Genomic DNA, 13417 nt, shown 5'->3' on the forward strand with positions numbered 1-13417 from the left:
AAATTAAATATAGACATAGACAAATTATATAGACATACAAAATATGAACCTTTTTGTCGTGGGTATCCCCAAAAATGTTCGCTTTTATGTCAACGATGCTACCCAGAACCATTCGGGCACGACTGCTTAACTTGCCCAGTCTTGATTTTCTCATCGTGTCTCTAGGCCTAAAAATGAAAGATCATTTTTGATAATTTTTTATCATATAGTTACCCAGTTGCACTTGCATCTCTTATTACAGTAGATTTCCTGAGCCAAGCACTTTGCCGGGTCGTCGACGAGGAGATATGTGGGGCAGTTGGCACAAAACTTTCTTGTTTTTCAATCTGAAAACCGCACCAAATAAAATACAAATAGTCATGACAGCAATTTACTAAAATGAGTAGAAGAGAAAAAATTATTTTTTTGGAAAAATAAATAAAAACGGTAATAATAAGAAAAGAGCCATAGTTTAAGCGTTTAAAGAGAGTAGTATTATATTTTTTGTCGGTATTTTACGATGGAAATGGTTTAAAATCAACGATATTCAAAAAATTCATGTTATCATAAGGACCGTGGGAAACTAAAATATTTTTGTAATTCAGAACTTTTTAAACAATTCACAACATTGAAATATACTTTCTTAAAATATTTAATATTTATAGCGAAATATATTGAGGATAATATTGATCTAATATTACAGTGCTTTAAGTAGAACAAGAAACAGTAAAAAATCAAATGATTTTGTAGCGTCCTGTAGATAATTGCACTAATTTATAATGAAATTGAACTAATTAATTCATTTAATTATTAAATATTTATTTATTTTAATGTTAATAACTATGGAATTCACACCTACATATCTGGGATGGCTATGTACGAATGAACCATCTGATCTGATCTGATAACAACCATTTACACTAAATACAGAAAATTAATGAATAAATGTATATACTTTTTAATAAAATAAGAAAGAGCAAAGAACAATACATTGCATAATATCACTAATTGGATACTTTTTTTAATGTTTGTTGTTTGTCTTTTATTGCCGTCATATTTATTACTTGCTGAAGGATCAGCGACAATAAGCCGTCGATGTGTCGCAAAGTCTGCAATCATACCTAATGATAAATACCTAAGTTGCACAACTAAAAATCATTCCAACAAATCTACAATTATAAATTATGAATCTTATTTAAGGAGATGTCGTTCATAATAATGGGATGATCGGTTGCGACGTATTTACGCTACGAAATTTTTGGAATCCAACGTAACTTTCCTCGGATTGTCTTTCGCAGACTTCATCTCTAGCGGTAAAGGAGCCCCCATTTTCAGTCTTGCATTCTCCTATAGTACGAACATTCTCGCCAACTACAAATTATAAAATTTAGAAGTTAATTATTTATTAATATTGTATCATTCCTCGATTATAACGAAAAACATCTAGGTAACACCCGCTTAAATAAACAGCGCCATATGCTATTATTTGGATTCAATTTTTTTTAAAGAAACCGATCTGAATCAGACTCTAAAATAGTAAAAAACATTTTTAACATTTTATAAGTAAAATTGTGAAAAATTCCATAACAAACATCACACAGGTTAAGATTTTTGGCGGTTAAATGGCTTTTTAAAAACTACTCGAATTCTGCTAGAATTATTTATAAACTTATCACAAATGTGCGTCCATTTCATAGTTCAGTGCATTTTGATGGACAATGTAAACAACAACATTATTTAGACTGTACCGCGAAAAGTATGACAGATACATAAAGGACTTATTTTATGATATATGGGGACTGCATGAAAAATCACAATCCCCACCACCCCTGGCATTATCTTCTTCATTGATATCTATCTTTAGCAAAAGCGACTGGACCCAGATAGTTGCAGCTACTTCAGAATTAAGGAACTGATATCCCAGAACTTTTTTCAGGAAGCCCCATTGTTGAGGTATGACTCAAATCCTTTTTCTAACGTGTTGAAAAAGATTAAAATAATTGGTTCCATTTGAATCAGAGTCTTTTTTTACCGCCAAGAGATATCACAAAAATTTGGTTGAGAAGTAGGTCATTTCGAGTGATAAATTTATTTATCTGCAAACGCTTCATCAAATTGTATAACTAGAGTTATTCCTCCAATATATCGGACGCAATGATAGAATATGACGGACGCATGAGAAGATTCAATTTTGATTCTAGGAATTTTTTATCAGTGTCAGCATATAATATGCATGCATGTAATACGATCTGAAGTAGTCCATATCATAATATAATACTCATCGTCAATATTGGTTCTTTCGACTCTTTTGAACGTGGGAACTTGGCGCACAACTTTAACTGATTCATCTCTTTTGAAAATGACACTTTCTGAATAGCGAGGTGCCATTTAGTCGCAGATTCGAGTTAAAAAGTATTACATTTACCCTGGAGTAATGTGGCACCTTCAATTTCCTTTCCTTCTGGTCGTCCGATTTCATTATCCGTATTCATAACGTGTCTGACAATACTATTTGAAATGACATAGAATTTGAACAAACGATGGTAAATGATTGGTTTGTATATAGTACAATTAAAATAAAGTAACCACAAGTCGTATATGATTTTTTTCGATATGTTTACAGTGTTTAATGGCAAATTTTATTACCAACTTAATGGTGTTGCTATATATAGCTATAATCAAACTGCGGTATTTATAAAATAACAAAAAAAAATATGTTGTGTATAAGGTGTTGCCGATCTAAGAACGACCCTTATTTTGTAAAGATAATCCATATGACATCACTTTAATCTTGATATAAAAACACTATACATATATAATCGACCTCTCCTCGCTACTATATTTTTTGTATTCATTGCTTATAATAATTGTAATTTTCAAAGATGTAAAAATTGATTTTTTGTCCCTCATATTTATACGCCTACTACACTGCCGCTGACTTAAAATCGTTATACTCGTATATATTATTTCATTATCTACACCTATTTTTTTTATATTTTTATCGTAGTATAAATTGTTGAAATATTATTTTTCTATTTTGTTTTTTTTTTTCAAAGCTGCAACCTGCATAGACATCTTCTATAGGGGTAATAAACGTTCAATTTATTTATTTAATCTAAAGTCGACTTTTGGCGAGGTTAGGTATCTTTAAGCTTATCGCAACGAAAAAAATGTTTCCGTACGTAATGCTAATGTGATATGTTAACCCTGATTTAGTTCGAATATTATCGTTTATTATTATATTAAATTTTTGACTCATCATGCCAAGGGAATGTAACTAAATCAAACTAAATGTCGAAACGCAACAAAACAATCACTTTGCCTTTTTTTTTTGTTTTAATAGTAGTATAAAGTTAAGTATAATAATAATAATATTACACTAAACCGGAAATTTAGAAAAATCGACAGGAAAATCACAAAATTGTTTGTCTCGAACTTATCGTGAACATGACGTCACTTTGAGATGTCAGACCTAACTTAAGTCACTAATTAACTCAAGTATGTTCAGGTAAGATAGCCAGCAATAGTTTGAAAACGTCAACCTTGTTATCGATAGTCGCAAACCATTTCTGATATTTCCGATACTTAGTTTTCCGTAGATTTTAGTCACGTATGATATTTTCACGTTTTTTAGTTCTGATGGTCAAGTCACACATCACTCAGTTATCATAAAAAAGTATAGTACGCCAACACGTTGATTAACTTCCGCCAATAGTCAATAAATCGTAGATATATAACTCTCCAATACAAACTTAACTTAGCTAAGCAAAACAGGATGTGTGAGGTATTACCTTTAATTTAAATATTTGGTACTAGTTAGTTATTGCTTTGCAGTAGAAATTTTGACGTAATTGCTCGGGCTGAATTAGCGGAAATAAATGGTCAATGTAATTTTATTACACTTTGGTTCGCGGACCATGTCCCGTTTCCGTATTCTCTCCCCGCTTGGACGACATTATAAAAGGTGATAGATACTAGTCTGTGCAAATATTAGTATTCTGTGCTATATATTTCCGTTGAGTTCGAAAATAAAAATTTTAATATTAAAAGTAATAAAATTAAAATTAATGGAAATTCAAGAAGAATTTAGAAAGTGGCTTCGTAAGATGGGCTATAATGGGGAAATACCTAACGGATTAATAAGGTTAATTGAAATTATGTTTTTACGTTGTCTGATTTTGACCACATTTTTTACAGTGTTTGCAACAACTCCACTTATTTTATTTGGGAACAGCTTCTACAAAACGTGAAACCAAAGCAAGAGGTTGAGCATATCAGAAGAAACATTGTCTTGAATCGCTTACAACAAAAAAGTTTGGATAGACAGGTTTGACGCCCGAGCTAGTTAAATAAAGCACATTGGTGCATGTCATGTCTCATATTTCAGGATGATTTTTTATATAAATCTAATGAAATAGACTGCTTTAGGAGGAAACAAAAACTAGAACAACAAGCAAAGGTGATTAAAGAGGCGATAAATGAAAAACAAAATAAACTTGCAATAGTGTCCCAGCATTATAAACTACAAAGTAAGTTTAATTGAAATATTAGCATTATTATAAAATATTTTTTTATATAGGTGCGTCCATAAATTTTTTGAAACAAAAAATCAGTGAAAATGAACAAAGAGAATTTATTTTGTTATTGAAGGAAAAGGATTTAAACAGAAGATTGCAACAAGCTGAAGAGTTATCCGTTAATATAACTGTCACCCCTGTTGAAGTGGAACAAACTGTGGATTCCCAGCATGTAAAAGTAGGTTCAAATATAATTGAAATAGAATTTATCTTGGTATGATTCATTTCTTTGTGACTTTAGAGTCATTTTTAATATCCCTTTAAAAAATGTATTTCTAATCTGTTCATTTTTAATTAATTATTTAAAAACTTAATTTCAGGAACTATTAGAAACATGTGCCAAGAAATTAAAAAAAAATGTTACCGAAGAATTTAATAAATCAATACAGTATCAAAAGAGTTTTGTACAATCTACACAATCATACTCAAAGAAAAAAATGCCTAATATTTCATCTTTAGAAACTTACATTGACAGGCAAGGGAAGGATCACTTTGAACAACTTCGGTTTAGCACTAAAAAGCACACATGCCAAGAAGACGAAAATATTGCAGTAATTGGTAAACATCATCGGTCTATTAATGTAGAATTGTTTAAGACACCAAAGATTATTATAAAAAAGGGGGGAGACCAAACCTTAACTCATTGCCCAACAAATTCAAGTCCTGCAATAACGGCAGTTGAAAAGCGAGAATCATTGGGGATTCTTCATGAATCTTACCTTACAGAAGTAGATGATGAATTATTACAGAACAGTCATGCACCATCAGTTGAGGATGTGTTCCTACCATTATCAACATTTAAAGATGAAGTTAGCCGTGACTCATCAATTACACATCATAATACTCAACCAGCTTTTAAGCAATATGAATTGAAAAGAATACTCTATAGTGATACATTTGTAAATGATAACCTGCTCAAATTGCAAAACAGCTGCAATAAAGAGATTCTTTATACCATTTTGCAGAAGGTCATGGATGAAACTAAAATAGAACTCACAAAAATGCTTTTAGGCAATAGAAGTTTGGATGCCAGGTTTGAATTACTCATTTTATTAATTATTGAATCATTATCAGTCAAATTTCATGAATTTGTTCATCAAGATACAATAATCTAGCTATATATCTTCTTTCAGAAAGAAAACGATCAGTGAAGATGATATAACAAAATTGTTCTATATTCATGTTCAAACTGAAATAAAAATAATAAAACAAAAAAATGTTATTAAGGATTTGTTGAGAAAAAGCACAGGATCAAAATTTATGTTGTTGGTAAGAACAATTTTTAACAATATTTGTGCTTAAAAAAATCAATGTGTAAATATAATTTCTTTAACTATAAAAAATATTTTTCTTGCAAAAACCTTATTTACAGAATGCAATAAAATCCAAACCAAACTTACATGAAATACAGGAATGGCTTGACATGAATATTCAACAAGTTGGGTTGGAAGCTTCTTTAGTTGCATTGAGAAAAGAAATTGAATCTGTAAACATTATGACTGACTCTAATGACCTACAGATTATTAGCATGAAAATAAGCAAAACTAAAGATGAACTGGTAAGTGTACCAATAAATGCTTTTAAAATTGTATATTAACATGTGAAAATTTTGTCACCTATAATTTTCAGGCCAACAAAATAGTTGAGATAAATTTTTTTATAGAAGAAATGTACAAACTGGAGAAATTAATTTGTACTTCTCTTGAACAAGCTATGAACTCAATCTGGGATTTAAGATTATACAAAAATGATATGTTTTGGGTAAAACCTTTGAGCGACGCACTGTGGTCAACAGAGGTAAAGTTATCAGAGTCCTTTCCATTGGAATATCAGAGGAGATGCACTTATTCGTATGTTTCCAATTGTGGATTTTTGAATAAAAAAAGTTAATATAATTTTTTTAGAGATCCAAAAACCTTCTATAGAGATTTGTGTATTGATAATTATGCCTCAGATATTGAGGTAAGCATGGAAGTATTCCAAATGATTACTGCAATAATAGACAGTCCATTTAATCCTCCAGAAACTGTTTTACTAAGCGTTATAAAATCCAAAATAAAATTAGAAAAACTCAATTCACTAAGAAAAATGAAGAAATGGAAAAACCAATGTCTCCTACAAGCAAGTAAGAAAATTAATATCTTTCCCATCTTACTTAGCAATGCGTGTTTTAAGATTTGTTGTATTTTATTTACTGAATCCACTTTAACTACAGACAACAAACATTTTTAATTTTAGATTCCCTTGAAGAAGTTGAACGGCAGGAAAGTTATGTTAATTATGCTCTAGAGAAACTGCAGTCAATAATTTACTCCAAAAGTGCTTGTGATACCTTGTCCACAGGAGATGTCATAAAGAAGTACATAGACATATGGACTGAAATGCCAATGAAGAATTTTATATCCCCAAAGAGGCTTCTAAATGGTCAATCTTATCATTTTTATGAAAAAAAACTTAAGACTTTCTGTATATCATAATTTTGCAGTTATTTATTTTGTCAAGGAAGATTCAAAACTTGCACATATTTTTTTTATATAAAAATTTTGTTACATTGTTGTAAATACAAACCACACATCTAATGAATAAAAATAATAACTTAATGTCTTCGACTCTTCTTTTTATTTTTTTTCGGTCCTTTTACAAAGCACCAGTCAACTCCAATTGTTTGACCTAGAAGTGTTGATCCATTTAAGGCCTCTCTAGCAGCTGCAGCTTCTTCATATGATTCATATTCAATTAATGCATAGCCTTTAAGAAAACCTGTTCTTCGGTCCAAATTAATACTGATATTCTTTATAGGACCAAACTCCGAAAATTTTTCCATTAAATCATCCTCACTTGCTTCTTCATGTACAGAGGTTACAAATAATATCCAACCTTCAACGGATTTTTGAGGACCCGGCTCGTCACCATCACCAGCGTCTATAGAGTCATATCCGCGAACTTTTTCATGTTCTCTCGACTCTCCTGGACCAAAGCCTCTCCCTTTACGCTTAACTACTTTATCCTTCAAACGCATCACACTTTGATCGCCTTCATCTTCTACATCTATATCGACACCTTCATTAATATCCAATACATCACCCATAATTATTTTTTTATAAGAATGAAGCCCCAAACTAAGTTCAAACTAGTAACAGCATTGTTCGATTAATCAAGAAACCCAAAGAATAAAACTTGTATAAATAACAAGCATAGATCAGTAAAAACTACAATCAAGTACTGTAATGGGATAGTTAGAATGGCAATTTATTTCTGCCTCTGGGGTGAGTCGAAATTGGCAAGAGCAGTGGTTATGATCCGTAATACTTTTTTTACTTTAAGTACCTAAAGCCGCATATTCACATGTGAGCTTGTACGGCTGATTTGTCTGACAAGCAAAACTGCGGATGAAAGTGTGTATACCCGCGTTCTAGCAGAATTTGTTTTACTCGCCGAAATGTTATTGGTTTATACAAATCGGATCGTTTGCTTTGGAAGGTAAAGAAATAAACTCCATGATGCTTTTTAACACAATTACACAGCAGATTTGCGATTGATGTTTGCCTGTGATGAATTTGATTGATGTGCATATACTCTCGTGTATAGCAACCATAGATCTGTCTTCTCGACAAATCCAAGGTTCAAACTCGCATGCAAATAGACCGCTTAACTCTCCTCTGTTCACCGTATGTCGAGCACAATTATATTCTTTTGTTGTTCGATGGCTCTGTAAAACGTATTAAGTAAAAGAATATTATCTGGAAAGTAATAATCCCAGTGAGAAACACTAGATTTGGTGGGTTAACCACACTGTGTAACAGCATCGGTCTAATTTTATTTATTAATTTATCTTGCTTTTAGTGCATAAGTATTAATAGGGTCGTTTTATCTCCAAATTGTCCTAAGTGCGTGAGTGCACCAAGAGTTTTTTGTTTCGAATCCTACCTTAACCATGGATGTTAAACTGAAAATGTATTTTTATAACATTTTTCAAAAAGAAAACGATTCGTCTTGGCAAATTGCTTTAGGAGCAACTCCAAAAATGTGTAGAGTAAATGCAAACTTTTCGTCAAAAAAAGCATAGTTGAATTTTTATTCGCAACATTCAGTGTTGCCAAATCTTAAATGATTGCTAAGATGACAACCAATAAATTATATATTCCTCGAGGGATGTTGACAGTTCTAGTAATTTGGAGGATTTTTAGTTAGTAAACGCAATAAAGATGAAACTGTAGACGGTTGCGGCGAGTAAATTAGGAGGCGCACCTTTTTTATCAATTTTTCATAAACTTAAGAAATAAAAACTATAAATACGAACTGGTAGATATTTCGGCAAGGCATGTAATTCAATAGCCCTGGGTCAAGTTTTTGACGCCAATCGTCTGCCCAGTAACACAAATTGTTTCTAGTCGGTCCCCGGGCTACCTGCAGAATCTGATGTTTCTCGGGAGAAAAGGAGAACTACTTATGTGCCTGAAACTGAATTTTTCACACTTTGACTGAAATGTCAAAAATGGGCGAATGATCGTAGTGACTATGACTACCAAGTTAAGTGATACGTATTATTCAATAGGCTTCCTCGTTTTATTACATACTCTCTTGGACTAAAAATCCTCCGTTCATTCTGTAGGACAGTTTAAAAGTTTTTGTGACGAGTTTTGTAAGAAGCTATGAGTTAGTTGTTTATTTGTGCTCATGTTAATTTCGTTTAAAATATTCCAAATAATATGAATGCTCAAGAAATTTTAATGGACGTGGACGATACTAAATCAAGCAACTCTGATTCTACTGAAGATGGCGATAGTTCCGAAGAGCAGGTTATTGCTCAAATTTTTAATTTATGAAGACACCAATGATTTGTTTTTAGGAGCTGGTAGAAAAAGCCAAAGAACTTCAAGCCAAATTGTCAGAGAATAATTATCTTTACAATGTTCATATTGAATTAATAGATATTTATAGGAAGCTGGGAGACCTAGCTTTGCTTAGAGTATCATATGAACAGTTTTATGAATGTTATCCTCTGACTCCAACATTATGGCTTGATTGGATTAAAGACGAAATTAAAATAGCTAGTACACCAGATCAGAAGATGGAAATATTTAAATTATTTGATAAAGCTACAGAAGATTATTTGTGTAAGCTTTATTAATATATAACAATAAATAGTTGTTCAGAACTTGAAAATATTTTCAGCTGTAGATTTGTGGATTGAATATGCCCAATTTTCAATTGGAGTAAGTGACTTAAACACTACAAGATCTATTTTTGAGAGAGGTCTTACAGCAGCTGGCTTAGTGTGTGACAAGGGTTCATTACTGTGGGATACATTAAGAGAGCTTGAGCATGCCCATATTGGATTACACCTTGAAGGCTCTGAGGCTTGGAAAATGCAAGTTTTAAAATTGGCTGATGTCTTCAAGAGACAGTTGTCCGTACCATTACTGTGCATGGAAAATACATATATGGAGTGGCAAGAATGGTGCAAGACCTTACCAACGGGATTAATTGACCCAAATCCTGTAAGGGAATCACAGTTCAGTTTTGTGGCTTTTGCAAATATTTGCTTGACTAAAAAAATGAAATTGTTTTTTTTTGTGTGGACAGTATACAAAAAAAATACTTGCATTTTGTAGATAACCATTTACATTTATCTGGTCGGCATTTAAAATAAAAGTCTTTCGAACTTGGCACCATTTGCAATTTTATGGTTATTTTGGATGTATAAAAAAATGGCATTTACTGAAAACAAAGTTTAAAAAATGTCAACTAAACAAAGCAAATTATTTTATTACGTACATAAAAACTGATAGATTAGCTGATTTCTATTAAAACTAGAAATCATTTTTGACATTAAATTTTTTTTTTACACATTTTTTTTTATAAACCTACCATTAGAGTTTTCTCCTATTTTGTTTAACACGCATATTGTTTCAGGTTGAATATGGTTATAAAAAGGCCAAAAATCTCTTAGAAACATATAAACCTTTTGAAGATGGCATCTCATCATGTGACACATCTGAGAGTCTCTTTAAATTGTATAAAGAATACATAAAAGCAGTTACAGATCCTTCAACTGTGATTTGTTTATATGAAAGAGCAGCACTTCAGCTTTGTCTGAATGCAGACTTTTGGTTTGAATATTGCATGTTTTCACTGAAGCTGGGTGATTTGGCCTATAAAGTTAGTGCTAAAGCACTAAGAAATTGTCCATGGAGCGAGGACCTCTGGATTACTAGGATGAGAGTTTTGGAATCCATTAAGGAGACTGATGATAATGTAATGAACTGTTTTGAACAAGGTATTTTTATTGTACATGTTTACAAGTTTTCTTTTAAAATAAAATTGTTCTTTTTTAGGACTCTCCAGTATCGCACCGTCACCTGGATTGAACCTTTGGCTTGCATATTTGGAATATGTTCATAGAGTTGTAGGGTCACCAGAGAAACTTGATAAACTTTTTCATCAATCAATAGAACAGCTCGGTTTCCACAATGACCCATCATGTAAAGTCAGAAAATGGTTTGGCAGAATTTTAGCACATAGAGGTGATATAAAAGCTGCCCGAAAGATTTGGGGTAGCATTATGTCCAAACCAGAAAATAAAGGTAAATAATGTCTAGCAAATTTTAAAACAGGATAAATTTTCACCAGTATCTCTTATCTTATTTTAAATTGTAAAAAACAAATAGCAAGAATAAATTCTAAATTTGATCCTTCAAAAACTTATCTTTAAATTTAAATTATAAACAAATTGGTATTTTTAACTTAACTGAGAGCAGATAATCAAATAGAGAAAACATTTTTAAAACAAGGAGTAAAATAAAAAGGCAACATTATCTTACCTATGTTTTAAATGATCTATCTTTTGTTACTCATTGTCACGGTTAGTAAACATATCCATAATCTATTTAGGTTCCGCATTGTTATGGTTAGAATACACACAAATTGAGCGTCAGTATGGTGAACAGCATGTGCTCAGACAGCTATTTCAGAAAGCACTGAACTCCACTAAAGACTGGCCGCAGTACATCATGGATGAATGGCTTTTATATGAAAGACATTTTGGAACCCTGGAGGAGGTTTTAAATTGTGTACAAAAGTGCAGGGAGGTTAATATTGCAGTTCTCGATATGTACAAAGCTCAGGAACAACAAGTAGAGAAAGAAGCAGACAAAGTTGAATCTCAAGGTAGAGGTAGAAAAAGATGCCTCAATGCAGGGGACAACCATGAAAAGGTAGGGAAAAAAAATAAATGGAAAGAAGATAAAAAGCAAGAAACTCATCAAGTGACAAAAAAGCACATACCAGTGGATAGGAATCCGGAGAGGTCAGTATTTGTGAGTAACATACATGTAACGGTAGACGAGTCTAGTCTGAAATCCCTGTTTCCAAATGCTGTAAATATCGAGATTGTCCGTGACAAACATGGAAAATCCAAATGTTTTGCTTATGTTGAATTTAATACACAGGAAGAGGTTATGGTTGCTCTTGCTAGAGACCGTGAGCCACTAAACGGACGACCTGTTTTTATATCGGAAATAAAGAGCGACAAAACTAGTAGAAAACCTATTTTTAAATATGCGCGAACCGCCGAAAATAATAAACTGTTCGTCAAGGGACTTCCCTCTGATATATCCTTAGAAAAAGTCAGAGAACTATTTAAAAAACATGGAGCTAAAGAAACGAGAATGGCATATCGGAAAAGCGGACAGCCAAAGGGCATTGCTTATGTAGAATTTGAAAACGCAGAACAAGCCGAGAATGCTTTAAAAGAAACCAATCAAAAAAATGTAAATGGTCACATTATTACAGTAGCTATTAGCGCTCCGCCTCTTAAAGCAAGTTCGTCCAAAGAAAAAACTGCGACGATTAGACATGCCCGAAGTCGTTTAGAAGTAAACCTAATTCCGAGAGCTTTGCAGTTAAAGCGCGCACAAACAAATGACGAGACAAACAAAAGTAATGAATGCTCGTTACCCTTACCAAAGAGCAACTGCGACTTCAGAGATATGTTGTTAAAGAAACAAAGTTCAAAATAAAGATTGTATACTTATTGTTCAAACTTTAAAAGTTTAAAAATGTAAAAAACTCTATTGTCTATTAAAAATACCTCATTTATTGTTATGGTTAGCATATAATTATTAGATAATATAGGTAAAAATTGATGCGCGGCAGGCGGCATTGATGTTTACTCATTTTCTCAGAATATTTAACGAGATCTACGCATATTTTGAAAAAAACGCCACACCTAAACTTGCTGATGATCTGTCAGCGGTCCTTGCTTATTGAATGCCGGAAGGTCATTGGTTAAAATCAAGATTTTAAATCTCACGTACGCTTATGTTGAATGGACAATCTCATTATTTTTTGATATTTTCTTCATAAGTTCTTGTATTATAGGCATAAGCAGAGGTTCTATATGCATCTCTAGCAGCTATATGATGCTTAGTGACAATAGACCAATGCTATACAATTTTTGTTTAAATCATTAAGTGTGTCCACACCTAGTAAATCAAAGCGAGATTATATTTAATTATATATATATATAATAAAATTAATTATAATAATGATATTTATATATTAATATAAAATTTATACAGAAAAATGAAGTAAAAGTTGGGGAACTGCGAGGGGTCGGTATTGGTATATTCTCCATTAGGAAACGGTTTCTGCTATCTTCACATTATGCATCTTTGACCTGGACGAGAACACATCTACCAATTGAAAAAATCTACAGCAACAGGGCTCCCCACTAGACAAGAGTTTTGATAAGAAAAGAAACAACCTACCACTCTAAATATCTTATATTTAAAGATTTAACTCTGCGCATGTTGGAGTAAATCTCTTACGCGCTTTTACTATCTTCATATTCCTGTAAG

The 13417-nt window shown here is 32.2% G+C and overlaps 4 protein-coding genes across 5 annotated transcripts in view; 2 read left to right on the top strand and 2 right to left on the bottom strand.

Annotated features, from left to right (window-relative positions):
• The window catches only part of LOC132705876 (dynein light chain Tctex-type 5), a 42183-nt gene extending 39683 nt beyond the window's left edge, over positions 1–2500 (bottom strand). For both annotated transcript variants that reach the window (XM_060676942.1, XM_060676859.1), the window contains exons 1-3: positions 2405–2500; positions 214–326; positions 50–167 (exon numbers count right to left, since the gene is read on the bottom strand). In XM_060676942.1, the coding sequence (XP_060532925.1) occupies positions 50–167; positions 214–326; positions 2405–2458 (285 nt within the window). In that variant the 5' untranslated portion in view covers positions 2459–2500. The remainder of the gene's footprint in view (positions 1–49; positions 168–213; positions 327–2404) is intronic.
• A 1470-nt stretch (positions 2501–3970) lies between these two features.
• Positions 3971–7033, top strand: LOC132698661 (uncharacterized). The gene is made up of 10 exons (XM_060664858.1): positions 3971–4123; positions 4177–4306; positions 4367–4508; positions 4559–4734; positions 4877–5589; positions 5690–5825; positions 5929–6114; positions 6186–6406; positions 6461–6681; positions 6795–7033. Exons 1-10 carry the CDS (start codon positions 4047–4049, stop codon positions 7031–7033), a joined length of 2241 nt encoding a protein of 746 aa, XP_060520841.1. The 5' UTR covers positions 3971–4046.
• Positions 7018–7736, bottom strand: LOC132698672 (RNA-binding protein 8A). Its single transcript, XM_060664868.1, has one exon. It carries the CDS (start codon positions 7642–7644, stop codon positions 7153–7155), a length of 492 nt encoding a protein of 163 aa, XP_060520851.1. The 5' UTR covers positions 7645–7736; the 3' UTR covers positions 7018–7152.
• A 1420-nt stretch (positions 7737–9156) lies between these two features.
• LOC132698866 (squamous cell carcinoma antigen recognized by T-cells 3) lies at positions 9157–13019 on the top strand. The gene is made up of 6 exons (XM_060665209.1): positions 9157–9355; positions 9406–9673; positions 9732–10057; positions 10473–10836; positions 10895–11143; positions 11451–13019. Exons 1-6 carry the CDS (start codon positions 9266–9268, stop codon positions 12575–12577), a joined length of 2424 nt encoding a protein of 807 aa, XP_060521192.1. The 5' UTR covers positions 9157–9265; the 3' UTR covers positions 12578–13019.
• The last annotated feature ends 398 nt before the right edge of the window (positions 13020–13417 follow it).

This window comes from Cylas formicarius, unplaced genomic scaffold (assembly GCF_029955315.1).
Source record: "Cylas formicarius isolate icCylForm1 unplaced genomic scaffold, icCylForm1.1 PGA_scaffold_10__41_contigs__length_53128322, whole genome shotgun sequence".
NCBI classification, from domain to species: Eukaryota; Metazoa; Arthropoda; class Insecta; order Coleoptera; family Brentidae; genus Cylas; species Cylas formicarius.

What these genes read in the sequence shown, in the direction of transcription:
- LOC132698672 (XM_060664868.1), bottom strand. Translation starts at nt 7,644, where the DNA reads ATGGGTGATGTATTGGATATTAATGAAGGTGTCGATATAGATGTAGAA.
- LOC132698866 (XM_060665209.1), top strand. Translation starts at nt 9,266, where the DNA reads ATGAATGCTCAAGAAATTTTAATGGACGTGGACGATACTAAATCAAGC. An exon ending in GCGATAGTTCCGAAGAGCAG is followed by an intron (nt 9,356 to 9,405) that starts GTTATTGCTCAA and finishes ATTTGTTTTTAG; the next exon opens with GAGCTGGTAGAAAAAGCCAA. An exon ending in AATGAACTGTTTTGAACAAG is followed by an intron (nt 10,837 to 10,894) that starts GTATTTTTATTG and finishes GTTCTTTTTTAG; the next exon opens with GACTCTCCAGTATCGCACCG.
- LOC132698661 (XM_060664858.1), top strand. Translation starts at nt 4,047, where the DNA reads ATGGAAATTCAAGAAGAATTTAGAAAGTGGCTTCGTAAGATGGGCTAT. An exon ending in AAAAAAGTTTGGATAGACAG is followed by an intron (nt 4,307 to 4,366) that starts GTTTGACGCCCG and finishes CTCATATTTCAG; the next exon opens with GATGATTTTTTATATAAATC. An exon ending in AATAGAAGTTTGGATGCCAG is followed by an intron (nt 5,590 to 5,689) that starts GTTTGAATTACT and finishes ATCTTCTTTCAG; the next exon opens with AAAGAAAACGATCAGTGAAG.